This window comes from Mesoplodon densirostris, chromosome 11 (assembly GCF_025265405.1).
Source record: "Mesoplodon densirostris isolate mMesDen1 chromosome 11, mMesDen1 primary haplotype, whole genome shotgun sequence".
NCBI lineage: Eukaryota > Metazoa > Chordata > Mammalia > Artiodactyla > Ziphiidae > Mesoplodon > Mesoplodon densirostris.
In genome coordinates, this window is record NC_082671.1 from 52,226,190 (window position 1) to 52,253,079 (window position 26,890).

At 38.1% G+C, this 26,890-nt stretch overlaps 1 protein-coding gene across 1 annotated transcript in view; it reads left to right on the forward strand.

Moving 5' to 3' along the window:
- Positions 1-25,928, forward strand: part of SLC38A4 (solute carrier family 38 member 4) — a 28,334-nt gene extending 2,406 nt beyond the window's left edge. The window contains exons 2-15 of the mRNA XM_060112457.1: positions 1,832-1,922; positions 2,430-2,545; positions 5,573-5,646; positions 6,112-6,204; positions 10,806-10,887; positions 10,974-11,056; positions 11,157-11,215; positions 12,317-12,592; positions 12,724-12,803; positions 14,134-14,234; positions 15,988-16,112; positions 23,206-23,350; positions 24,226-24,323; positions 25,827-25,928. Of these exons, the coding sequence (XP_059968440.1) occupies positions 1,832-1,922; positions 2,430-2,545; positions 5,573-5,646; positions 6,112-6,204; positions 10,806-10,887; positions 10,974-11,056; positions 11,157-11,215; positions 12,317-12,592; positions 12,724-12,803; positions 14,134-14,234; positions 15,988-16,112; positions 23,206-23,350; positions 24,226-24,323; positions 25,827-25,928 (1,525 nt within the window). The remainder of the gene's footprint in view (positions 1-1,831; positions 1,923-2,429; positions 2,546-5,572; positions 5,647-6,111; positions 6,205-10,805; positions 10,888-10,973; positions 11,057-11,156; positions 11,216-12,316; positions 12,593-12,723; positions 12,804-14,133; positions 14,235-15,987; positions 16,113-23,205; positions 23,351-24,225; positions 24,324-25,826) is intronic.
- The last annotated feature ends 962 nt before the right edge of the window (positions 25,929-26,890 follow it).

Consider the following 26,890-nt stretch of genomic DNA (forward strand, 5'->3'; position numbering starts at 1 on the left):
TCATCTCATGCCAAAATATGAACATGCAAATGCCTCAAAGGAGAAAGTCTATTTACTTTCACATTTAAAAATTTTAAAATTACTCATGGACTAAAGGATTCTAACTTATTGATTAAGGTTAAAATAGAACGTTAGATGTTCCAGAGTTTAAATCTAGATGACACTTTTGTTTTTATAATCGTTAGGTTCATTTTGGGCTCCAGTTCATCTTATGGTCTCTGTTTCCAGCTATGAACATTATGTACCAGTCTCCACATAGCAAGTATATTAACTACGGACATTAAAATAAAGCACAAAAGGGAGGGGGAGTGCAGAAGTGCAGAGATGGAAGAAGGCAGCATCTGAGGGCATTATACTTCCTTCCAGAAATAGGAGAAAAATGACAGGATATGTTCCTAACTTGTACACCATGAGGTTCAAGAAAATCCACTTCTTGAGTTTTAGAAAAGCACACAAAACTTTATGATTTTGTCTGCTCGTTCTATCTACACTTTATATTGTTCTCTATTCTCAGAAAGTAACCTTGTTATCCCTCTTTCTCATAAAGATATATTCAGAATTAGCTTCTATTGTAAGAGATCATTTGTACAGATCTATAATAATTATTTTCCCCTTTTATATTTCTAAGGGTTATTTTAATAAAATACTCTCCAATCATTTTATTTTACTTTCTCATGCAAGAAATGCCCTAAAATTGTGATCTATCTAATTATAAAGCACTTTAAAGAAGCATACATATTTGAGCATTTCCTGTAACAAAAAGAAAGCCTGTGTGATATTTTGCAGTATCAAAATGCAATGGTGGCAGCTGAACTCATTAGTCAAGCCTTTCGGAAATGTGACTGGTACTAGATCCATATCCTCAAAACCTCTGGCATAGAGCTCCAGGAGCCGACCAGTACTGTCAGGGGATGTGCAGCTTCCAGCCTGTACCAAGTAGACCGCAGTCATAATGTTCCATGGATAATGACATCTTAAAGTCCTCCCAACTCTTCTACTAATTCATTGGATTTCTTTAATATTTTTCTTAATTTCGTTCATTGTCTAACAATTCAAGTACATTTTCAGAGTAATTAAACTACACACCCTCACACACAACCAAACACAACACAGAGCTACCATCCAACTCCTTTCCAGCAAGGGATATGTCTATAAAAAGATGGAGCCAAAAATGAGGAAAATACCAGCTACAGTGCCCTGCCCAGGGCTGCATGGCACTGTGGGAGACCATAGACCTGGGATCTGGTGCGGCTGGACACACTAACTCACTCTTCTGAGCCATAGTCGCCGCATATTTAGAGCAGAGACATGGAAGTTTCTCTCACAGAGATATTTGAGCATCAAGTGAGATGGGATCACAGTGCCAAGGCACTTAATAAATATTTACTGAATTAATAAGATCCTCTGATCATGGTGTATTAGCAGTTGAGAAAACTCAGTCACTACTCTGTTCCCTTTCTTTGGGAGGGCTCGAAATGGCAACAAAATTAGCTCTAATTATACTCTCTCTCTCTCTCTCTCTCTCTCTCTTTTTTTTTTTTTACATAGTCAATGTGTGAAGAAGAAATGTGGCTTAAAAAAGATCCCAACTAAAAAAATATTTTCTTTCTTCATAACTTTCTCCCTCCCTCCCAAAGTATATTCATAAATGGGGCTCAGTCATTAGTCTGGAAGGAAAAGTAGTTTGTGGAGGAGAAGAGGAAAAAAAAGTCTTAAGTGTCTTGTTTTTCCTCTCCTAATTCAGTGACAGATCACCTGAAACATAAGTATAACTCAGAGCATTTACTAGATGTTTTTACTGTCTTCTTTTCCTTTGTGTGTGTGTGTTCAGTCAATTTACTAATGAAGATGCTGAAAGTCAGAAATTTCTGACAAATGGATTTTTGGGGAAAAAGAAGCTGGCAGATTATGACGATGAACATGTAAGTGACTTTCTGCTTTCTGGCAGTAAACAGGACTTGAGGATGTCTGATCTACCTGGGTCTCTGTGCAAAAACAAAGTGACTGAAATTTTCCAAGCCTTGATCAGCACATTCTCTGTTTATTCAGGCCCTTACTGGAATAAGGGCTTGTTTTTCCTGTTCGCCATATGGCTGCATAAATCATTTATGAAATTTATTTGTTTTTTGGAGAAATCATTCTAACCCAAATGTAATCTGCAATCCTACATGCTTTCCCTTCTTTATATTACTCAACCTGTATTTTTTATTTTTACTGAGACCCCTGCTTAAATCAAGTAATACATTCCACTGAAAATTACACACTTTTATTGAAGTTGAGTCATGACTTTTATTCACTGTGATTTTCTCTTAATCTTCACTATTGGATGGTAGTCTCCTCCAGTAAAGATAATATAGGATAAGAATAATCCAAAAAAAGGTTCGTCCTTTGGCAAATGTTTGCTTATCACGCATCCCTTTTTCTTCAAGCATCCTGGAACCACCTCCTTTGGAATGTCTTCATTCAATCTGAGTAATGCCATCATGGGCAGTGGAATCCTGGGCTTGTCCTATGCCATGGCCAACACAGGGATCATCCTTTTTATGTAAGTGAATGGACATATCTACACTTGGTTCAAAGCCCATGCATACCTGGTGCTCTTTCAATTAATCTGAAGTTTGATCTTAGTGAATAGGAATAATCTGAGAAAATATTAACATATTCTCTTCCTTTTAAATAAAACAACAATGAAAAGTAATCAGAGCAGTCTAATCATCATACCAAATGGCAGAAAGTTTATGTGCCCAATCCCCCAAACTGCTGGAACAGCCCTACCAGCCCATAGAAACCATTTTACAAAGTAATTCGTTATAAAATAATTTGGTGTTTAACAGTTAAAAAGATCTTTCCTGGCAGGATATCTGACTTTATACACACTCTTAGGAAAAACATCCCTTCCCAAACCAGACCTACAGATCCCTGCATGCCCTGGTCCCATCCCCTGTGCCCCTATATACAAGATATACTGGGCACAGTGAACTTCTCTCCACCCCATGAAGGTGCCATTCCCTCTCACCACAGGTCCTTTGCACGTGATCTTGGAACCTTCTTTCCTTTCCTCTTCAGCTAGTTAACTCCTCACAACTCAGCTCAGCCTCACCTCAGTTATGCCTTCCCCCAATCTCCGTGACGGGGACAAACCACCTTATTAGACACTCATCACAGTGTTAATATTTTAGTGCAGTCATCTGATTCATTTGGTTAATGTCTCTCTCCCTTGCTAGACTATCATCTCCAAAGGGTTGAGCCTATGTCTGTTTTTACTCACTGCATGTCTGTATCCCCAAGACCTAGAAACAGTGCTTGGCACGGGGATTTTGCAGAGTGGCCAAAGTTTATACCTAAACCAATGCACTTTATCCAAACTTGGTCAAATGCTGCCTAGTGGTAGCAGCATCACATAGCCAACCTGGAGGATGGACACCACATTTTCTGTGACAGACAGCCACAGACATCTGTGCATTACGTACAGCCTGGTATTTTCAAAGACACAGTTGGTGGCAGTGAAATGCTTCACAAGAATAAAGTCTAATGTTAGTCAGGCATCAGTATGAATGCAGATCACAACCCCTAATGCAGTGCTGGAGTCTTAAATAACTGTCTAAGAATGCAACATTTATATTATAAATATATGCTATTTGTGTTCTGAATATCACTTATGATTAGGTAATCACACAGCTATTTGAGGGCTACGGATTGGGCTGAACTATAAATATTTATATTGTGTCAGTGCTTTGATTGAACTGTTAGATGTCGTATTTTTTAGCTGAATGGGTTTTGATATCAGCTTTACTTTTCTAAGCCACATTTGAAATAAAGTAGTGTTTAAAAATTTTCTGTCTCCTAATGGCTAGAGGTATATTCATATGCATAGTTGTACACTTTTATAATGTACACTATCTCTAAGACAAAAGACTGCCTTCTTCTTACTAATTACACATACCATTAAAATTAATTAGGGGGCTTCCCTGGTGGCGCAGTGGTTGAGAGTCCGCCTGCTGATAGAGGGGACATGGGTTCGTGCCCCGGTCCGGGAAGATCCCACATGCCGCAGAGCGGCTGGGCCCGTGAACCATGGCCACGGAGCCTGCGCGTCCAGAGCCTGTGCTCCACAAGGGGAGAGGCCACAACAGTGAGAGGCCCGTGTACCACAAATAAATAAATAAATAAATAAAATAAAATAATTAATTAGGAAATTTTCATAGATCACTGATGAATAGAAGTAAGAAACACTCCCCCCAGTCCTAGAGTTCATTTTCATGGCAGGAGAGTATTCCACTTTTAAAACTGAAAGCCTCATTTCAGGCCTGTAAACATTTAGCAGATTAATTTGGCCAGAACAATTACATAGCTAGATATCATGAGGTGTGTTTTGTGTATCCAAGTAGCCCAAACTGTATTCAGCAATCTCCCTTAATTCCCAACAAGTGACATAGGATTTCATCGGTGTTACTTTTAGTATTTTCTGCCAAAGCAGAAAATGTATTTAGAATACAGGGTATGCTCATTATTTTTCCAGGGAACAAAATTATATAATCTGACTTACATAATTCTTTTAAAACAGGTCAATTCATAACGTATATGGAAAAATGTATGAATAAGACATTGATTAGGCAGTTCTGGTGAACATGTTTTGTGAAAGAAAAAAAAAAGTACAATAGAGCTAGAATAGTTATAACATTTGTAACTCGTGGTCTAAATCTACGTTTGTAACATTGACTTCCCAAGAAATTACCAAAGAATTAGATCAGTTGAGGGGAGACTGTTTGGTACGCTCTCATCATATTAAACAAAGGATAAGATTTTTTTTTTTTAATTTCAGGTAAAGTTTAGTATTGTGCCTTAATTTATTATATAGTTGCTTCTACCTACACTCTTTATTTTTGCTGTCCAATTCTTGTTTTTTGGAGAAGCATTGATCACTGTATACATAAAGAAATCATATATGCCTGTAGACATGTGGAGGGTCCTGAGCCAGAAATGATTTTTCTGAATACAGCAAAGGTTTTCCTGCACCCTAGACTTACCTTTCTCTGTTGTCTCTATTATACAGGCAATTGCCAGACCCTCTGGTTCATCACTGTCATCTAATATGTAGACTCAGTAGTAACGGAGCTCAGAATTTGCTTTGACTTCTGTATTTCTAGATTTTAGATTAATGTTTAGTCAGGTCATTGAATATCCCTTCAATTATAAATGTTCATGGGAATATCACACAAATATGGTGTACATATACCCATATGCTGAGTAAGTATTTGCTAATTTTGCTATACATTTAACATCTAAGTTATAAACCAGATTCTACTACTGGGTAGAATCTAAGACTAAAAAAGGTGTGTTAGGAACTTCCAATAGTACGTTTTGGCCCATAAAATAAAGCCAATTCCAGTTCTGGGACATTTAAGGGCATTGGTGGAGTTCTGAAAAGAATTTTTCAGCTTCTGCCAAATCCACATACTCTCGGAAAGTTAATGATTGAAAAGACCAGTGTAATAATGTATTGTAACATCTAATACTATTACATCTTAATTTTTGTAGAAACATTATTGTCTCCTCTCTATTCCCTTCACAGAATCATGCTGCTTGCCGTGGCAATCCTATCTCTCTATTCAGTTCATCTTTTATTAAAGACTGCCAAGGAAGGAGGTATGCTACTCCCTAGACCTAAGACATGCTATTTTGATTCTCATCAAAGGGTATTTAAGTCTTTAGCTCTATACCTATAGGATAGTGTTAGTCAATTTTACATTTCATTTTCTTCTAACCCCAATCACATGGTCTCTCCATGTTTTTAGTTATCTGGGCAAGTGGGACAAGTGAAAGTCAACCTGCTCAGGTTCAAGCCAAATAGAGAAAAAGACTTTTGGTGGATGATAGAAATAACAGTTCTGACTTGCTGCATGGAGCCAAGATGTATGAAGGCATCGCTTCTTGTTTGGGGAACATTTACCATATTTTGTAATGGCTTTTGAGATTGCGTATTTGGGGTTTGTAATTTGTATATGGTGTTTATTTACATGTTTGAGGCTCCAGTGTAGAATTACATAGAAATATTTTAGTCACTAAAACAGTTTTTTTAAAAAACAAGTTTCTTTTCATTTTTGATTACAGGATCTTTAATTTATGAAAAACTAGGTGAAAAGGCATTTGGATGGCCTGGGAAAATCGGAGCCTTTATTTCCATTACAATGCAGAACATTGGAGGTAAGAGGATCTAGCTTTCAACAAACCATTTAAACTTTCTAAAAGATGTTCAAGAAATAAGAAAACTCGGGCTTCCCTGGTGGCGCAGTGGTTGAGAGTCCGCCTGCCGATGCAGGGGATACGGGTTCGTGCCCCGGTCCGGGAAGGTCCCACATGCCGCGGAGCGGCTGGGCCCGTGAGCCATGGCCGCTAAGCCTGCGCCTCCGGAGCCTGTGCTCCGCAACGGGAGAGGCCACAACAGTGAGAGGCCCGCGTACCAAAAAAAAAAAAAAAAAGAAGAAAGAAAGAAATAATAAAACTCAATGGCAATGAATAGGCCCTTTAAATACAGAAAAATAGCCATTTTATCATTTTTAAATTTCAAAAGTAGAGTTTCCTAAATAGATTTGCTCTTTAATTGCTCTTTAATCCCTCTTTAATTGAAAATGGCAATATCTAAGAAATGAAATATTATATAAAACCCTACCAAATAAATTCTAGAATTAAAATATAAAATAAAACCTTTCTTGATTTCAAATGGCTTTAAATATTACTTTTAAAAGTTAAAGCATTGGTGCTTATATCTGTCATTGCCCAAACAGTTGATGTGTCACATGTATGATTGAGTTTATTTCATAAAAGGGAAAATTTAGTATCTGAGACACATAGCCAAATTTTGGGGTCCTTGAGACACAGCCTGCACAGAGCCAGCCCATTGTAGAGTATCCCTAGAAATTGTGCTAATGCAAAAATCTGGCTAAGCTTCGGAAGCATTAGAAAGCACAGATTTCTTGGTTCTACAGATTCTTTTAATTCCTACTGAATGTTCACTTCCAGAGGAGAGCTGAGAAGTACATATTTTTAATAGTGTTCCAGGTGATATGTATGCCCACCAGCTTCACTGGTCCTATCGTGTCTTTGACCCTCAAAAGGCATCTTGACCCATATTTCAGATGTCCTACTGGCTAAGTCTCCTTGCACGACCTGGACTATATCACCACATAGTGGAACTTATTTCCTCACCTCCTACCCCGTCCCCAAACCTGTTATTCTATACTTCTGTTCTTTCATCTCAGTGAACAATACCAGCAGCATCCAGTTTCTTAAGCCACCAAGCTGGGTGTCAGCCTAAACTTTTCCCTCTCTCCCTAACCCTGACAATCCAATCAAATACCAGCTTTTATCCATTCTTTCTCCTATTTAGCCTTTGAATCTCTCCTCTCCTTCTGGTCTCACTACCACACTTCAGGTGATTACTATTTCTGCTCAGACTTTTGCAGTAGACATCTACCTGTTATTCCTGTATTCAGTTTCCCCTCTTCCATCTGTAATTCATCTTCCAAATTAACTTTCTCAAATTCAGATCTACTCTTGCTTCTCACATGCATAAACTTCTTCAGCATGCCCTCGTGATTTTCAAGATAAAATTTTAACTCTTTAGTCTGACATATAAGGGTTTTCATCATCTTTCCTTTGCCTACCTTTCTGATACCTTTCGTACAAACCCTAATATCTCTCTCTCTGTGTCTCTTTACCTATCTGTCTATCTATCCTCTGTTCCCTATGTGTCCTGTGTCATACTATAACAAACTATATTTAGTTCCCCTACTTTTACAATCTTCCAGCCCTAACACATACACATTCTCTGGCTCTCCCTCTGTTTGCTCCATGATCCATCGGTCTCTAGGCTATTAGGTACTAGCTCTTCTGGGCTCCCTTAACCTTGTGTGTATATATCTGGTATGTCACTGTTTTTTAAAAGACATTTTAAAACCCATGAGTAGAGAATAGACTTTTGACACCTGATAACACCTGAATTTGAGTTTGTTTCTGTCACTATCTATGACCTTGGGAAAATCACTTACACCTCTGAGTCCAATTTTTCCACCTATGCAATTGAGAGTAATAGTTCATCCTCACAGTGTCATAATAATACAAGTTCAGTACATGCACCCTTCCTCTCCAGTTCTTGGATTCAATATCCATGTCACTGGAGCCCTCCTGGTTGTTTTTAAATGGCATTTTTATAATTATAAGACAAATATATGCTAATTGTGAAAAAAGGAAAACATTACATAAATATATAAATTACAAAGAAGTGTTTATGTAAATCATCCTTAGAAAAACCCATGCCAGGTTTTCCTCTAACACATAATTTAACAAATATATTGTTACTGTTAAAACAGGATCATCTTCTAATACTGATTTACAGCTTACTTTTTTTATTTAACAATATGCCTTGAATGTTTTTGCATATTACTCTTTTTAATGGCTTTTGAGCTTTCCATTGTATAAATACACCGTAATTGGTTTACTGAATCCCTTGATGAACAGTTTTGGATCGTTTCCAGTTTTTTACTATTGCAAACAATGCTGCAATAAATAAACTTGCACAGAGATCTTGCAAGGAGGTCATTCTTCTTGATTAATAAAATCACTGGAATTATCTAGTATTTCTAGAATGCAGCAATTTCTTTAGTAACCTTTATCCAACTATACCTGCTCCTGATAACAGATAGCTGGTAGGCAGATAAATAAAATCAGTCATATCTTAATGATTTGTATTTATGTCTTTCATATTTTTTGTATCGTAAGACTACAGTCCTGGGTAGAATTTGGTAGTAACACTGGGATTGTTTCATTCATTTTACTGGCATTGGGTCCCAAGCATATAAGTCCCCCATTCCCCACCAAATAAACTGCTTTACATTTGGTTCAAATTCTCAGCCTTATCAAGATTTAAAATATCAAGCTTTTCATAGGATCTCTTCATAGGTGATCTAATATACTTGTTTGGACCACTGAACTAACTGGACATACACATGCTTAGCCCTGAGCCCAACAGGCTGAGTGGCAACAACATTGTCTATTGTTCCAAGTATAGCTACTGTTATGCTTCTAAACAATGGAATAAAGTATAACATGGTCTCTCAGTCAAGCCCCTCACCCCACAGTGTGGCTTTAAGGGAGTGAGATGAAATTTCATACACCTTTCCTGAAAATCTCTCACTTTGGTTACTCTATGTGATTAGTGGTTATTGTGGCCTAAAAGAAATCACTGTATTTCTGTATTTAGCAACTCCACATTTAGAACGTTTAATTTTCTCAATCCCCTGAAAAATTAACACTGACCATTAGCAGAATAATGTTGACATTACCCAGACAAGTCTGGATCATTCTGAATTTTCAAAGACCAAACACATTAACAGTGGTGACATCACTGAGAGTCAGCAACTAATAGCTCTAAAATTGAATGGTACCTCACTGAACCAGTTAATCAGAAATATCTCCTCTGTTTACCCTCTGTAAGATTTAGCTTTAGCCAAGGTCTTTGTAAAGATTAACCAAATCATGTTTACAGAAGACACATCAGATATTGTAAAAATCATTTCATTTTCACAATAGAGAAGAAACACTGGCCTGAAATCAGGGATCTTATATTTTGGATGTGGTCTGTCATTTTCAAGCTGTGCGATCTTGGACATGTCAGTTAAGCTCTCAAAATTTTTATATCCTCAGCTGTGGAATGAAGATGATAAGTTGCACCTTGCTCTTTCACGTGGATTTTCAGCTGATCACATGCAGAACTAAACAATGTAGGGAATTGTTATCACCGTTATTACTTTTGTTTGAGATTAAGGAAATATTTTAAGCTATTAATAGTTCAATCTGCAACTTAGATATCTGCTTTAAATGTCTGTTAGCAAAAATTCACCAGAAGGATGTAGCACACACTTAAACCTTGCAATGCGAAACTTGTCAGTTTTATTTTCAATTGAGTCTTTTGATCACGTGTGAAATAGCAAATTAGTCTTATTCTTCATTGAGTGGATGGACTTGGGAAAGGGATGTTGCATAAATCCCTACAATTGTAGGCAAAATTTTATGTTATGCATATGTATGCATAAATATTTTTCCAGGGAGAGGGTTTATAGATTTTATAGATCAGGTATTCAGAAGAGTACATGGTCACACATACATCACTTATCTAGACGTTCAAGAAATTTTGCCACTTTGTATGATTTCTTATTTGGACAAAGGATATAGAAAAAACTTCATTGACAAAGGTTAGAGAAGCTATCCTCTCTTGTACTTTTTTTTTTAAATCAATCCAGTATGACTCCAGTTTGGAGAATCAGTGGTCTGAGATTTTGTATGCCCCCTAGGGAGATTACAGAGGACTAAACTGGTGCCCACCTAGGGAGGGCAGAGTGACATGTATTCTACCCAACTCCACCCTGCAATTCCCCCCGTTCTTTTTTGGCCGCCAGACCCCCGCCCGAGTTCTAGATACTAAAACAGGCACACTCAGTAAGGTCATGATGACTTATAACAATTGAGGAAAAACCTTTGAAACTGCAGCTTCACTAAAAACCTCAGAGCTGGATTTAACACAGAATCAGCATTGATACTGTTAGCAAAGGTCCATAGGCAAGAGCCAAAGGGCCAAATGTCTATTTATGAGAAGAACTTGGAAACAGTACAGAATACATAGTGGGTGGCTTTTCTTTCGGTTTGGGAGTTACTGAGAAGGAAGGGTATACCAATGCCTGGACTTCTCACAACTTGCCTGTGACTTTGGTGTTGTGCACACCACTAAGCTCTCGTGTTTTCCCTTTTAGCCATGTCAAGCTACCTCTTCATTATTAAATATGAACTACCTGAAGTAATCAGAGCGTTCATGGGACTTGAAGAAAATACTGGGTATGTCTTCTGCTCTCTCTGTAACATCAAGAGACTCATTCTACTTGGTCTTTTCTGATCCTAATATTCTGGTCTCTCTTTTCTAGAGAATGGTATGTCAATGGCAACTACCTCGTCATATTTGTGTCAGTTGGAATCATTCTTCCACTTTCTCTTCTTAAAAATTTAGGTAAAGTCATTTTCCATTTTTATTTTCATTTTGTATTCCAAGAAGTAAGCTGATTGTGGACGCCATGTTCACCTTCCGGAATTTCTCTGCTAACCCCTAGGTTACCTGGGTTATACCAGTGGATTTTCTCTTACCTGCATGGTGTTTTTTGTCAGTGTGGTAAGTGAGTTTTGACATGATCCTTGTAACTTGGTAGGCGTGTGATGCTTTCAGTGCCTGAATTGGTGTCCTCATTTTGGTTCAAGGACATCATTAGCATGAAATAGTTCTTGTATCACAAGCAATTTTCTTGTACTCTAATTTGGAATGAGAAAAGAACAGTCATGAGTTTAAAAATAGTTGAGTTAGAATGTCAAGACCATTGCTAATAGTATGTTCTAGGCATACTGAATGTATATTTGGACGAAAGGAACACTTCAAGCAGAAATGTGACAACAACCCAGTATTTAGACAGGCGGAGGAAAAAGAAGGGAAGAGTCCCAGAAGCTAAGTGAGTAGGCTGTAGAATTAGCCATATTTACATGAATCAGCCATTTTCTCTTACTCATTCTACCCATGAAGAGAAGGTGACCACAGTGGAATTAAAAAAAGAAATCCTCTCCCCACCCCACTCCCTCTCCCCTCCAAAAGGGGGAATTTCTGCTAATAACATGAATGCCAACATTTATATAGCATTTCCCCAGAGGCAAAGGAGGAGGGGGGAATTTCCTGATGACCCATATTTTCATTAGTTTGAAGAAATGAAAGAGATGCAACATAGCAAGAAAATGATCATCTTTCTCATGGAAGAGTATGCATGAAGTTTGGGATAGATTCACGCAAAATACTGTCTTGTTGACTCTTGCCAACCATGGTTCCAACTCTTTACATCAAACTGAGGCTAGAGGGAGTCTCCATTGTCCATTAGTCTAAAAGGAATCCTCGGCAGACTTCCCTCACTTCTACCCCATAAACCACCCACAGGGATTTTTTTTTTTTTTTTTTTTTTTTTTTTTGCGGTACGCGGGCCTCTCACTGTTGTGGGCTCTCCCGTTGCGGAGCACAGGCTCCGGACGTGCAGGCTCAGCAGCCATGGCTCACGGGCCCAGCCGCTCCGCGGCATATGGGATCCTCCCAGACCGGGGCACGAACCCGTATCCCCTGCATCGGCAGGCGGACTCTCAACCACTGCGCCACCAGGGAGGCCCCACAGGGATTTTTGTTTCACTGTTTTCCTCAAAAGGCTGACTTGTTGTTGTTGTGTTAATGACCCGGGTCTAGGTGATTTACAAGAAATTCCAAATACCCTGCCCTCTGCCTGTTCTGGATCACAATGTTGGGAATCTGACATTCAACAATACAGTTCCAATGTACGTGATGATGTTACCCAACAACTCTGAGAGTAGTGGTGTAAACTTCATGATGGATTACACCCACCAGAATCCTGCAGAGCTAGATGAGAACCAGGCCAAGGGCTCTATTCATGGCAGTGGAGTAGAATACGAAGCACACAGTGATGACAAGTGTCAGCCCAAATACTTTGTATTCAACTCCCGGGTAAGTGAGAGGCCTAGGCCTCTAAGAGCCTAGCAACGTGGCCTCTGAGTTTTTATCTCACAAGATGAGATGGTCTGGGGTAGCTCTCTGTGTTGGAATGCTAAACATGTGTTGTTGTCTTTGTTTTTCAGACGGCCTATGCAATTCCCATCCTAGCATTTGCTTTTGTATGCCACCCTGAGGTCCTTCCCATCTACAGTGAACTTAAAGAGTAAGGCAGCCATTATTTTAGCATTCTAATTTGCTTTGAAAATGTGCTCATATTTTCAAAGGTGCTTTATACAGAAGCATAGTTTACAGCTTTGTCTTCACAGGAGGTTTATGCTATAACCACTCATCAGTAATGTGCTTTGACCACAAAGGTGTGAATCAGCCCCCTCACTGCTTCCTTTTCTCTTGTTCCTTCATCCTAATGATCCAGGGGAGGGGTTCAGGACAGGGGGAGGATGAGCCAATGTCTGTAAGGATTTTGGCAAGCATGGGGAATTTGTATTTGAATATTGGTGGGAAGTAGTGAGGTCACCTGAACTGGAAATGACCCACACCCATGAAGACCAAAAATTATGATTAGGGTGGCCTGGGTAAGCCACTGATGTCACCTGTGGTCAGTTTTTAACCCTTGCCTAGAAGACATTCCACCACTGGGATGTGCCCGTATCTGGCCTTCATTGTCTAATCTGTATAATGGAGACACTGGCTAGACAATCTTCTTTCTTCCAGCTGATATTCTATGATTCCTTAATACTCTTTTCCCTTTGAGGTTGTTAACATGCCCCTGGGGATGAATGGGTCTGAGTCCACTACAGCAGCTTCTTCCTTTACCCTGAGGGGAGGTGGTCCTATAATTCTCATCTTCTTTACCCAGACATCAATAACCTCAGTCCTTGTTCTCACTAAATAGCAATAACTTGCCCCATATATTCAGATTTACCTCTTAAAAAATTTATAGAGCACTTTCAATTATTTTGATGTCTTTGATCTACTTGGAAAATCCCATGTAGTAGTTACTCTACACTTGATCTGAGCCGAAGGACAGAGAAGTGATAGCAGTTACCCCAGTGTCAGCAGCCAGGTGCCTCTAGAATGGTTTCCAGAAGCTGTCCAGGTAATGATATCAGGCTTCAGGTTGTCTGGACTCCTGGAAGTAGTGCTTTGCTGTTTCTAATGGATTCTGGTCCTCAAATCTATCTCACTATGAAATATGAAGTCTTTCTACATTAGGAGCCTGTTTGACCTTTGTGCTAATTACATTCTTAAATACTCAATAGACAAGCATATTTATCAACATAAAATAAACTGATCCTCATCTAGGAAAATAGTCCTTTCTAAGACTAAAGAAGTAGCCTTTCAGAAAAATGGAAACAAATCCTCCATAATTCCCTAAGGCAAATTTAAATAAGCTGTGTTTCTGCACTAGAAATGCCGTTTTATAATGAGTAACACAGGCACACATTCTTTTATTATTTTTAAAATTTTAATTGTAAGTAGTGATATTTTCATCTGTTCAGAAAACCAAAGCTCAGTGTTCTTTTTCTTTTCAGTCGGTCCCAGAGGAAGATGCAAACAGTGTCAAATGTTTCCATCACGGGGATGCTCGTCATGTACCTGCTTGCTGCCCTCTTTGGTTACCTAACCTTTTATGGTAGGTCACTCTATCAAAGTCATTTTCTTTGTGCAAATCCTAGTTGGACTGATCATTAATCTGGGTAGGTATAATTCTTTTAATTACTCTCAATAAACAGCATGATCTGTAGATGCACATGCTCAATTAATATGCTATTTTAGTCTCATCATTTGACCTAAGAAAATGGAAACTGAACCAGGCTGCCTAACAGGTTATAATAATTTGTGAATTCACACATATTTTGTAAAAACCTTCCCTCTACTTCAGTTATTTTCCTTAGGGGATAGAGGATATTTCTTTGGCTTGACTCTCTAAGCCATCTAAAGCTACATACATACTGTGAGAGTGAATCAGACTGCATGTTGTAAAGCTCTTTTAGTGGAATAACTAACTACCAAGCAAATGGCAGAAAAAGTACCAAGTCCTTGAGTTGGAACCTGCTTCTTGTTTACCAGTCAAGTCAAATCTGGGGGCTTGGAGCATTAGACAAATTTTCTGGGTTATCTCATTCTATTCTGTTATAGTGAATGGTTTCCTAAGAAAAAAGGACATGACAGAATTCCTTTCAATCTGGGGACGTACTATCAAAAAACAAAGTGACTACGGCCACGTTTGATTATGCCAAAAACATATCCACGTTTGATTATGCCAAAAACATAACAGGACACAAAAGGATCAAGATTGGTCTTCTCCTCGATGAAGCATGGCCCTACAGACTAATTTCAGGGAATCAAACATTAACACAAAACAATGTTATCAACACAAATATGTTTTTAAAATAAGCCTCTCTAACATTTTGCATTATTTTTTCCCTGCTGACTTGGTATATTAAATTGATTACAAGACAAATTGGGTAGGAAGAGACTGGAGGGGGCACCATTTGCTTGTTTTTTTTTGTTTTTTTGTTTTTTTGTTTTTGACTAATATTTGGCTTTTAACCAAGCACTGATTTAGATTGGGCATTAACTCTTCACTGGTTGGGAATTAATGAAAATTGGGTCAATGTCTTTGAAGGTATTTTTAACCCCCTTTTCTGATTTAGAGGGGAGTAGTGGGAAAATCAGAGTACATCTGATTCTGTAAGCATTTCCTTGTCATTTATGCCTGGAATTCTGAAAGAAGTGTGTTTTCCAGGAGGGCAGCATCTTAATCTTATAGCAGAATTCATTGGGAGACCCTATAACAATCATACTAATTCATCTTTGTTACTTAATCTAATGAGTCTCAACTCAGTGAGACAAACAGAAAACTTGAAAAAGCCCAGAAGTATGTCTGTCAGTGTCATGATGGAGTCATAATTGTTGAGCTTGAAAAAGTGTTAAAGATCATTTGTCCTAGGGTTTCCATACTGGGTTTGGAGAAGCTGCTTCGGGGCTCACTGGGCAGGTGAGGGTGGAGGGAGGTGGCAAGATGTGAGGGACAGGCTGATGAGGCTTGGCTCTTTCATCCCTTTCAACCAGAGGACCTCAGCCTGTCCTCTGTTTTGTGATGCTTCTGTATAGCAGAGAAAGATTTATCACGATGCAAATGACTTAGAGAAGAGCCTTAGCAATTTTATATTACCTCCTGCAACTTTACAAGCTTCAGGGCCCTTTTGTTCATTGGAACAAAGGTCACATAGCTAATAAGCTAAGAGGATAAAAGCAGAGGTGTCAGTATTCCCAGACCTGGGTTCTTTCTACTATACTGTGTTCCTTCTGCAAAACGTTGTCTTAGGTAAGCAGTGCCGATTTGACTACACCTAGTGGACTCATTCTCTTCCTCTTTGCAGGAGAAGTTGAAGATGAATTGCTTCATGCTTACAGCAAAGTGTACACATTTGACACCCCTCTCCTCATGGTACGCCTGGCCGTCCTTGTGGCAGTAACACTAACTGTGCCCATAGTGCTGTTCCCTGTAAGTACATGGCTTTGGTGAAAGAATCCTGCTTGACACCACAGATTAGTACATACATTCTGACTTGATGTTGATTTAACTATAATGCAATGCCCAGGAACATTATTTTTTATATAGCATTTTGAACCCACTTAAAAATTGACTATGTAATATGTAGACAGAGCAAGTATTTTTTAAAATTTTTTATTTAAAAAAATTTTTTAAATTATTTTTGGTTGCACTGCGTGGCTTGCGGGCTTAGAGTTCCCCAACCAGGGATCCAATCCATGCCCTTGGCAGTGAAAGCACAGAGTCCTAACCACTGGACTTCCAGGGAATACTTGCTAGAGCAAGTATTTTTAAATGTTAAGTACTTTTTAAATGTAGGGGGAAAATCACAAAATTTATTTCTATGTATTTGTTTTACAGCTTTATTGAGGTTGAAATTAAATTTTTTAACATCTTTATTAGAGTATAATTGCTTTACAATGGTGTGTCAGTTTCTGCTTTATGACAAAGTGAATCAGTTATACATATACATATGTCCCCATATCTCTTCCCTCTTGCATCTCCCTCCCTCCCACCCTCCCTCTCCCACCCCTCTAGGTGGTCACAAAGCACTGAGCTGATCTCCCTGTGCTGTGTAGCTGCTTCCCACTAGTTATCTATTTTACATTTGGTAGTGTATATATGTCCATGCCACTCTCTCACTTTGTCCCAGCTTACCCTTCCCCCTCCCTGTATCCTCAAGTCCATTCTCTAGTAGGTCTGCATCTCTATTCCCATCTTGCCCCTAGGTTCTTCATGACCATTTTTCTTTTTTTTTTTAGATTCCATATATATGTGTTAGCATACAGTATTTGTTTTTCCCTTTCTGACTTACTTCACTCTGTATAACAGTCTCTAAGTCCATCCACCTCACTACAAATAACTCTGTTTCATTCCTTTTTATGTCTGAGTAATATTCCATTGTATATATGTGCCACATCTTGTTTATCCATTCATCTGTTGATGGACACTTAGGTTGCTTCCATGTCCTGCCTATTGTAAATAGAGCTGCAATGAACATTGTGATACATGACTCTTTTTGAATTATGGTTTTCTCAGGGTATATGCCCAGTAGTGGGATTGCTGGATTATATGGTAATTCTATTTTTAGTTTTTTAAGGAACCTCCATACTGTTATCCATAGTGGCTGTATCCATTTACATTCCCACCAACAGTGCAAGAGGGTTCCCTTTTCTCCACACCCTCTCCAGCATTTATTGTTTGTAGATTTTTTGATGATGGCCATTCTGACTGGTGTGAGATGATATCTCATTGTAGTTTTGATTTGCATTTCTCTAATGATTAATGATGTTGAGCATTCTTTCATGTGTTTGTTGGCAATGTGTATGTCTTCTTTGGAGAAATGTCTATTTAGGTTTTCTGCCCATTTTTGGATTGGGTTGTATGTTTTTTTGATATTGAGCTGCATGAGTTGCTTGTATGTTTTGGAGATTAATCCTTTGTCAGTTGCTTCATTTGCAAAGATTTTCTCCCATTCTGAGGGTTGTCTTTTCATCTTGTTTATGGTTTCCTTTGCTGTGCAAAATCACAGCAAGATCCTTTTTGACCCACCTCCTAGAGAAATGGAAATAAAAACAAAAATAAACAATGAAACTGACCTAATGAAACTGAAATTAATTTCTAAACTCAAATTCAAAAAAGCAGATCTTGAGCTTCTCTCTTGTGGATTAGTAGAAATGAGTAGGAATTCATATAACTTCTGAAATTTGAAAGCCGAAACCACTTTCAAATCATATTACATTTTCACCACAGTTCTGAAGGTATTTCATTCTCTCCCCCGATTTTATTGTGCTACCTAAACATCCAAAAGTCACCTTATTTAATCTGATTTCTTGAAGGCTAATGAGAAGGAGATTCATGTTAAGTAAATTACACACTAGAACCAAATTTCTTGAAAAATAGTTGTGTTATCCATCACATGTCTCTTCTTCTGCTTCTCCCAAGACTGACACACACCCTCTTGCCAGACTCGTACTAGGACGGTCCCTACATGGCATTTGCCATTGGCGCCAGTAGTCCTGGGATCACAGAGCAGGGCTGGTCATGGAGACTTGGGCTGCATGAGTTAAAATCACCACCTATGGATAAACACAAGTCTGCACTTTCCTGCCAACTCTTCTACTTTCATAAGCACTGAATTTAGCATTCATTTTAGGGGGAAAAATCAGTAGCCAGCACTGTCCTGCACAGAATGTTCCATACAGGGCCAAGCAGATGAGGACTGCTCATATAATGACACTGTGGTCACTTTAAATGCAGCTTGTGTGCTGAATTATTTTTTGGCACATTCCTTTTTCATGAGTGCATGAAATCAGATCCTTATTACTGTGGCGGCCAAGAGTTTACTTTTAAATAATGTCTTGCCTCTCATATATCTGAAAGTATTTCAAATGTTATGCACTCATCTTTAGCCTAAAATCAGCTCCATTGTGGGAACAAGGCAGAAGACAGCTGTAGACAGAAAGGGTACCATAGGGTAAAATTTCCAAGCAAACAGCATCGCCAAGAAAAGAATATCTGGAACCCTTCTTTTTGTGTGTAAAGATATTACTGATTAAATTCTGGCATACAGTGGGCACTCATATCATTGTTGAATCAAAGCATTTTGTAAAAGAAACCTGTTATGTGCTTCTGTATTGCTTTATTCATAAACCCTAAATACAGTGCTTTCAAGCCGTGGTCTCAAGAGATTAATGGACTTGGCTGTCGTTACTCAGCTAGTTGGTAATAGTTGAACTAATGCATTGCTCACAGCATGACACTGATGGCTGCGGTCATGATAACAGGAAGTGAAAGTCAGCCTTTGATTTAGTGATGACCATTTCACTTTGACATTAACAACCCAGATCGTCCACAGAAATTCTTCCCCTGTATAACAGATCAGGCAGTGGCATAAATCTGACCATCAGGAATGGCAACACATTTCCCATTAGTTGCATCTCCCGTAGTAGTCTGGAAACATTTCCCATCCGATGCCCATTAAAACCAAAATTGACCATTAGAACCAAATTTCAGAAAACTAACTAACTGCTATCCTTCATTATGTGTTTAAACTCAACATTAGCATTTATGAAACATTTTGCATGAAATTCTGCCTCACCCTTACAACGTTACATTGAGATGGTCTGTTTGATTGTCCACATTTTCCCCTGGAGGTAAGCGGTGTGCACAGTGACTGGCACAAGATGAGCTCAGCAAGGTTTGCTAAGGAAAATCGTCTCCAAATGAATCTTGCCCTTTCTTGAGGTGTATAAGCTGCCTTTTCTAGCAAAAGTATAGATTTGTCTCCTTGCCGACATTTGCCATGAACTTCAGTTTGGGTGAGGATCTTAGCTATTTGAACCAAGCCTCCATGGTTTTGATGGATGACATAAAAGTGGGTCCAGCCTCCCTGTCCCAGTCAAGTGCCACAAGGCTACATTCAGACACTTCTCTCCCAAAGTGATAGAAGTTGGTTGTGATGTATTTGTTTGTTTCTTACAGTTTAGAACCAAGATTTTCCACGTGTCAAATGCTGAGTCAAACAGCATGGTTCTCCTGACAAGTTTCTTTGAATTAAGAAAACTCTTGACTAATAAGTTTATTTACTTTGCTTTGATATGCCCCCATACAAATAATAAAACAAACAAATAAAACCTAATATGTATTAGGTTTAATCTGGATTAAAATCTATCAGTTTTAGGTATTATTTTGTATTCTCCTATTTTCAACAAATACGTTGGTTCTTTTTCTTAAGAGCCCAAGAAGAGATGACAAGAGTTTTGTTGTTGTTGATGGTGGTGGATGCTTTTTCCTTTTATCTCTCCATTTATTATCTTTCTTTTCTCCAGACAGGTTAGCTTTTTCCTTCTTAGAAAGTGTACAAAGTAAGTGCTTGAAGTGTTTATTGAACAATAAATAAATAAAGAGAATTAAGACACTAGCTTTTTCACAAGCCACTCAACACTGTTTTTTCTTTCTTAGTAGTGGGAGGGGGTGATATGGAGTGGGATGTCTATTATGGGACTGCACCTCCTTCCCAAGGACGAATAATGCCATTTTCAGCTTGTGCTTCCCTTTATGCAGAAAATGCACATTACCATGAAAAACAGAAACCCCAATAACCCTAATGGGTTTATCAAGAACACACAGACTAAAATTCTACCTACCACACCTTAAAAAAAAAAAAAAGGAGATCGTGTCTCAGAATCTTTGGCTACTTCCTCTTCATTTTATTTTAGTAAAACCAATCTTTTCACTTATGTTGCCTTCAGACTTCCTGTTTTGAAGTGAATATAGATATAGGCCTAGAAATATGGCAGATGTTGCTATGAACTGGAATAGAACAGTGATGCATAGGTATTTCCTACACTCTTGTCCTACGCAATCCTTCTGAAGTATGGTTCACTTCTCAGCAACAGAATGGATTTTTTTTTAGAGTTCATAACTAAGGCTCCCAATTTCTACTCAACCTCCATGTTTCTGACCTCACATTGAGTCCCCACTTTAGAACACAGCACCTCCTAACAGGCTCCTGTTCAGAATGCTGTCTCTGGAAATAACAGATGTTTTCTCTAGAACTGCATGGAACTTTTCTAGAATTATTCACGGGGCTGTGGCTGGGGACTTCCCCATGCACAGCATCTGACCCACATTTCCAGGTTCTTATCAGTTTGTGTCAGAGAGAAAAGGCCACTGAGATAAGTGGGGCGGAAGGCAAGGCTTTCTGGGTAATAAGTCAGAGTCACCTCTATCTTGACACGGGTAAATAGAGCTGCAGGGGACCTCGCGATCCCAGGCTCACTCCTCAAGGCAGCATTTACACATGGAATGACTAGCAAGTTTCATTCTATTCTTTTCCACCAACTACCACCATCAGCAGCCTTCCATCTCCCTATTTGCACTGTTGCCCATTTTAGGAACGCATTGGCAACTCTATATGCCTTCAGTTCTGTTTGGGATTTTGTTACTCCTTATTCATTCTGAAGAGCAAGATTTCACCATTTACTTCAACCATTATTCCTGTCAACTTTCTATACTATTACATCATTAGGCCAAATCTTAGTCTTTCTGGGAGCCATGAGACCTTAGGAAACTGTATTTATTTACATTCAGAGGCCCTGTACAGATAGGTTTGCCTCTAACTCAGCTTATAGAATTAAAGGCATTATTTCAACAAAGGGCTAAAAAAGCACATACATGTGACCCCTGCCTGAAAATAACCTGTATTCTACTTGTTTATGCTATAAGTTTATCACTTTCAGACAAATAAATCCTTAAGCACTATGTATGAACCATAGAAAGCTTATTTTAAGCTTATGAAGTTTGGACAATATTGAGTAAGCACTAATTGTAGGACATAATGTAGAATTTCCAAGCTGCTGGGGAAAACAAAATCAAACCATTTGTTTTCCTCAGTCTACTTTTCAGAGTGAGTTTCATAATTTTCACTCATCCAAATTTTAAAATCCGTTACAAACAAACCGTTTCCAGAGACTATCTGGCCTTGCCATTCTGGAAGTGAAATTGCCTTTTAAACCTAAGCAGATGGCTTTAATTTTTGGTGTACTGGTATGAAGAGAATGTCACATTAGACACTGCAAGCAATTCAGCTCAAAGTTTTTGTCATTCATATGTGTGTTTCAAAATATATTTTACATTTTCTCTCTTTTAAGTGAATTCCCATCCCCACACCATTAAGAGACTTCAGAAGCAAAATTTTAAAGTGAAAATCAATCCTAGCATTTCTAAAAATGGGAAGTTCTAGCTTAAGTGCTCACTTATTGAAAAGCCAATAAATGAATTCCACTAAGTCCAAAAGTGTCCTCTAAAAGATTCCAAAGATAAGAATATTTCCAACTTTGTTAAGCTGTTCAAACATAAATGGCACTCCCTCCCTCTACCCACAAGGATCTTTTTATCCTTTTACATCAGGGTAACTTGAGCAGGTGCTACAACTGGAGCCTCTCTTGACCCTTCCCCTACTTATTTCAGCTGCTGAAATAGGGCTGAAATCTGTCAAGGATCTCAAAGGGAGGAAAAAGTTTTGCTCTGTTCAATTTAAGTCAACATTTATTGAGTGCCTCCTGCATGCCAGACACTAAAGTAGAAATGAGAAATGTTAAGATTATTAGGTCTTGTTCTTTGCCTTTTGTGCATTTATAATCTATACTTGTGGGGAGGTAAAAGGAGAAAAAGAGAAAGGAGTGAACACAAAAGAGAAAGGAGTGAACACAAAATATATCATATTTTTTAAAATATCAGGCGGCAAAAATGGTAAATCAAATGTAAAATTAAGAAACACCAGGTTTGTAAAAATTCTGTTCACAATCACATGCAAATAAATTCAGTGCTTGCCCTTCATACTTAATCCAGGCTGATGAGACACGATTAGAAATCAACAAGGGTTTTATTGTGTCTCTGAATTATATATCTTATCTGTTCTTTTATCTCTTTCTGACTGAGATTATTTTCAAGAAAAAAATTCTGAAAACCGAGAAGGTGAGCACAAGATAGATCACCAAGGAAAATGACACTTTCCGAAACATCAAAAATCAACATCAAACTTGCACAACAATATGAATGTACTTAATACCACTGGACTGTACATTTAAAAATGACTAAGATGGTACATTTTATGTTATTTTTACTTTACTGAAATTTTTTAAATTTGAAAAAAAATCAGCATCAAGATCTTTTCTGGGAGAAAAAGGAAAAACAAAGAAAATGCTTTAGAGGGGTGAGAATATTTGAAATAGTAGATAAAGTTAAAAACAAAGCAGTGACAGAAAGGGGATAGAAATAAATTAGGAGTTTGGGATTAAAATATACACATTACTGTATATAAAATAAGTAACCAACAAGGACCTATTATATAGCACATGGAGCCATACTCAGTATCTTGTAATAACCTATAATGGAAAAGAACCTGAAAGAGAGAAAAAATATATATATATGTATAACTGAATCACTTTGCTATGCTCTTGAAACTAACGCATTATAAATTAACTGTACTTCAATTAAAAAAAAAAAGCAGTGACCTTGACTTTGCACTTTCTTGCTGTAGATTCGTACCTCAGTGACCACAATGTTATTTCCCAAAAGACCCTTCAGCTGGATAAGACATTTCCTGATTGCAGCCATACTTATTGCACTTAATAATGTTTTGGTCATCCTGGTGCCAACTATAAAATACATCTTTGGATTCATAGGTAAGTTTCAGAAAGGTTTTTATCTAATCAACTCAAGCTGTCCATAAATGGAGGACAGGGAGCCAGTGATGGAAGGTCAAGCATCCTAGTCCATCTCAGGCTCACAGAATTCCTAGTAGTCCAGCTGGTCACCATCCCTCCCTCCCAGGCGACACTGGACGTTATTCATGGGATCAGAAAATGTTAGTGCTAAAACCTACTTTATAGGTCATCTAGTCTAGCTGCCTTTTCTGACAGACAAGGCAACTGAGCCCCATAGAAGTCAAGTCATATACCTTGGAGTGAACCCAGGATTTGGACCTAGGTCTTAACTCTGCATCGAAAAGAGGAAGGAAGATAGATTTTACCTACAGGATGCCCTCTTAGGTCTGTGAGTATCAGCTGAGCCTTAAAGGATGTCTTTGGAGGAAGAGGAGGTTGACTTTGTAAAGCATATTATTTCCCTTAACTGGGTGGCCTTGTAATATATCTGGTTTTCCATTCTGCTGATTTGAGGGTTTACTCACATTTTAAATACAATATAAAACTTTAAAAACTCAGGTGTAGGCCACTTGAAAAGTTAGAAGTGGATCAGAAGGGTGTGTGATGAGTTCAGCCTTCTTAGTATGTGTTTATATTACTAATTTCCTATAAATTTGTAACATTCAGCCTTTTTGTTGTTTATTATATGTGATGTATACTTACTAGCCAGCTATGATGTTAGGTGCATTTAAATTTTATTTATAAACATACCTTCTTTGAATAAGCATCCATGAGCTTATAGAACTCTTCGTGCTTTGATTAGGGTCGCTTTAGATTTGGTTTCTTTCAAGTATATGCCCTTGGGTCTCTGCCCTGCTGAGTAAGACTTTGACCTGTCTGGTGTCTCTCCTCAGGGGCTTCTTCTGCCACTATGCTGATTTTCATTCTTCCAGCAGTTTTTTATCTTAAACTTGTCAAGAAAGAACCTCTTAGGTCACCCCAAAAGGTCGGGGTAAGTAAGGTTTGCAATCTCTCCCATTATAACTTGCTCTTTGACTACATAGGGTAAACCAGGAAATGCATGCACACGGTTCCAAAAAATGAATTGATGCACAAGAACCAAAAATCAAAGATGGGCTGGAACTCTCTGGTGGAGAGAAAGGGGACATGGATTTCTGTCACTCAGATGATTCCAGGATTTCTTCTCTTCAAATATTAAATGTCTTGGGCTGAGTCCGTCCTACCTGTCAAATGCTAATGGAGTTTGCCCACAGGTTTCCATATGTTCCAGTTTCCACCACCAAGCTATTGCTGCACTATCCACAGGAAATTACACAGAAAGGAATTAGGCTCCCTAGCAGTGTGATGAAAAAATTTAAACATTTTGGTCATATTCGTTAGGTTTGTAAGGCCCCCCCCCAAAAAAATGTTGCTTCTGTTTTCCACTCCTCAGTATCTTGTTGTTCCCTGGTGTGGACTAAGAAACAGAACCATTCATTTTCCAGTTAATCTCTTACAGTATAATTTACAGTCTTATTAAGCTGGGGAGTATATATTTCTTTCCTATGATAGTACTGCAAAAATATATACTAGAAATAATTGTTTTTCCAATATTAAATATTATCAATGACTGCTTGATAAAGTCTTATAGTAAGACTTGAGTCTGACTGACTGACCCTGAATTTTGCCTGGGAATCATTCTCCTCTCTGGATGGTTCAGGGAATTTGGTATCAAAAGCTCCCCCCATCATCTTGCCCCATAATTTCCACTCTATGTAGTCCATTCTGCTTGGACTTTTACAGCAGTGCGACCTTGGCAAATTACTTGTCTTTTTATTTTCAGTTTGACCAGATATAAAAGCGAGTGAAATTATCTACTAGATCCTTTCTAGTGAAATAAAAACTTTAGCTGATCTTTCCTCATATGTAGAATTAGGAGATTGATCTGTGTGGTAATATATAAAGCTCCTTCTAGTGTTAAAATTATGAAATATTTGTATGTAATTATATGCACATGTATATATATGTGTATATATGTAATTACATACACACACATACACTTTGAAGTTTTTTTCAAGGAATAGGAAACATACATTATATTAGGCTTTTGTTTTTGTTTGCTTTAAAAAATTTAATCATATCATACATACTACTCTTTTATAACCTGACTCTTTTCACCTAAAAGATTGTGAGCGCTCCCTAGGTCATTAAATCTTTTTCTATTGCTTGATTTGTAATGATTACAGGGTATTCCATCATTTTGATGTACCAAATCAATTAACCATTTTTCTATTTTAAACATTTGGGTTAAATCTCACTACTACTGTATTCACCCTCTTTCCCCAACTAGGGTTCTAAATTGATTGAACTGCTAGGCATGGACATCTAAGCTATAAGGATAATACAATTCAATATGCAAATCAGATGGCTGCCTTAAGTAAGCAACTTATAAAAGCAAACTGTACTAAGGAAGTGTAGTTTCTGTGTTCCCTGACAAGCTCTCTCTGACTTACAGGCTTCGATTTTCCTTGTGGTTGGAATCATCTTTATGATTGGAAGCATGGCACTCATTATAATTGACTGGATTTACAATCCACCAAATTCCAAGCATCACTAACCCAAGGAAAAATACTATATTTTCCTGTTGGAGATAGTTGCAAATTATGCTCCCAAAGACTTTTGAGTTATCTCGATTGGAATGTTATTCACAGGAAATAACAGGAAGATTCCAAAGATGTTTACCAGCCATATCACCAGGCACCTGCAGAAGAGGAAATCATCATTTTCGTCACAAATGGCTGTTTATGTGTTTAAAATCTGTGGTGCACATTTCTACCCAGGTTTTACTAGAGCAGTGTGAGATGATGTATTTTTGCTTCTGCACAAGCAGAATAAGGGTAGCTGCATGATAATACCCTCTTCCCTCTCCTCCCACCTTCTCCCCCAACAAAAGTACCAAATTCCTGTATTCTCAGAACATCAAACAAAAATGCCCTGGTGGCAAAGCTATTACCATTTAATACCTTCCCTCAATCCTGCACCAAATACTCTGGTTATATTTAATAACAGAGGCAAAAGGCATGTTTTATGAACTGTCTCTGTATGGTACATGAGACACCAGGCTAGAACATCTTATGGTCAACACTAAAGGAATATTTTGCCCATCCTGTTTGTGACATTGAATTAGTGACTTCTTCATTCAGTAGATCTTTTGTAAATGTTAAAACATCTTACAAAACTTAGAGAGGGGCTTTATTTAAATTATAGAACAACAGCAAAACAATGCTTATAGCTAAACTGCGTGTTCTGGAAGCATTTACCAATGTTATTCCCAATCCTCTTGTCATAGTTTTGTCACTGAACAATGCCCTCCCTCTCGTCTTCCATTCTCATTCAGAATTTTTAGAAGACCACGATTCACGTGGAGCTACACTACCCAGTATTGTTTGATACATTTTTATTTGATAAACAGTCAGTGCAGGAAACTGTGATTGCTATATGTTTATGTATATAATCTTATTCTGTAGTCATCAGAATTTTAATGTATGGTACACTTGATTTTTATTTTTTATATGTGTA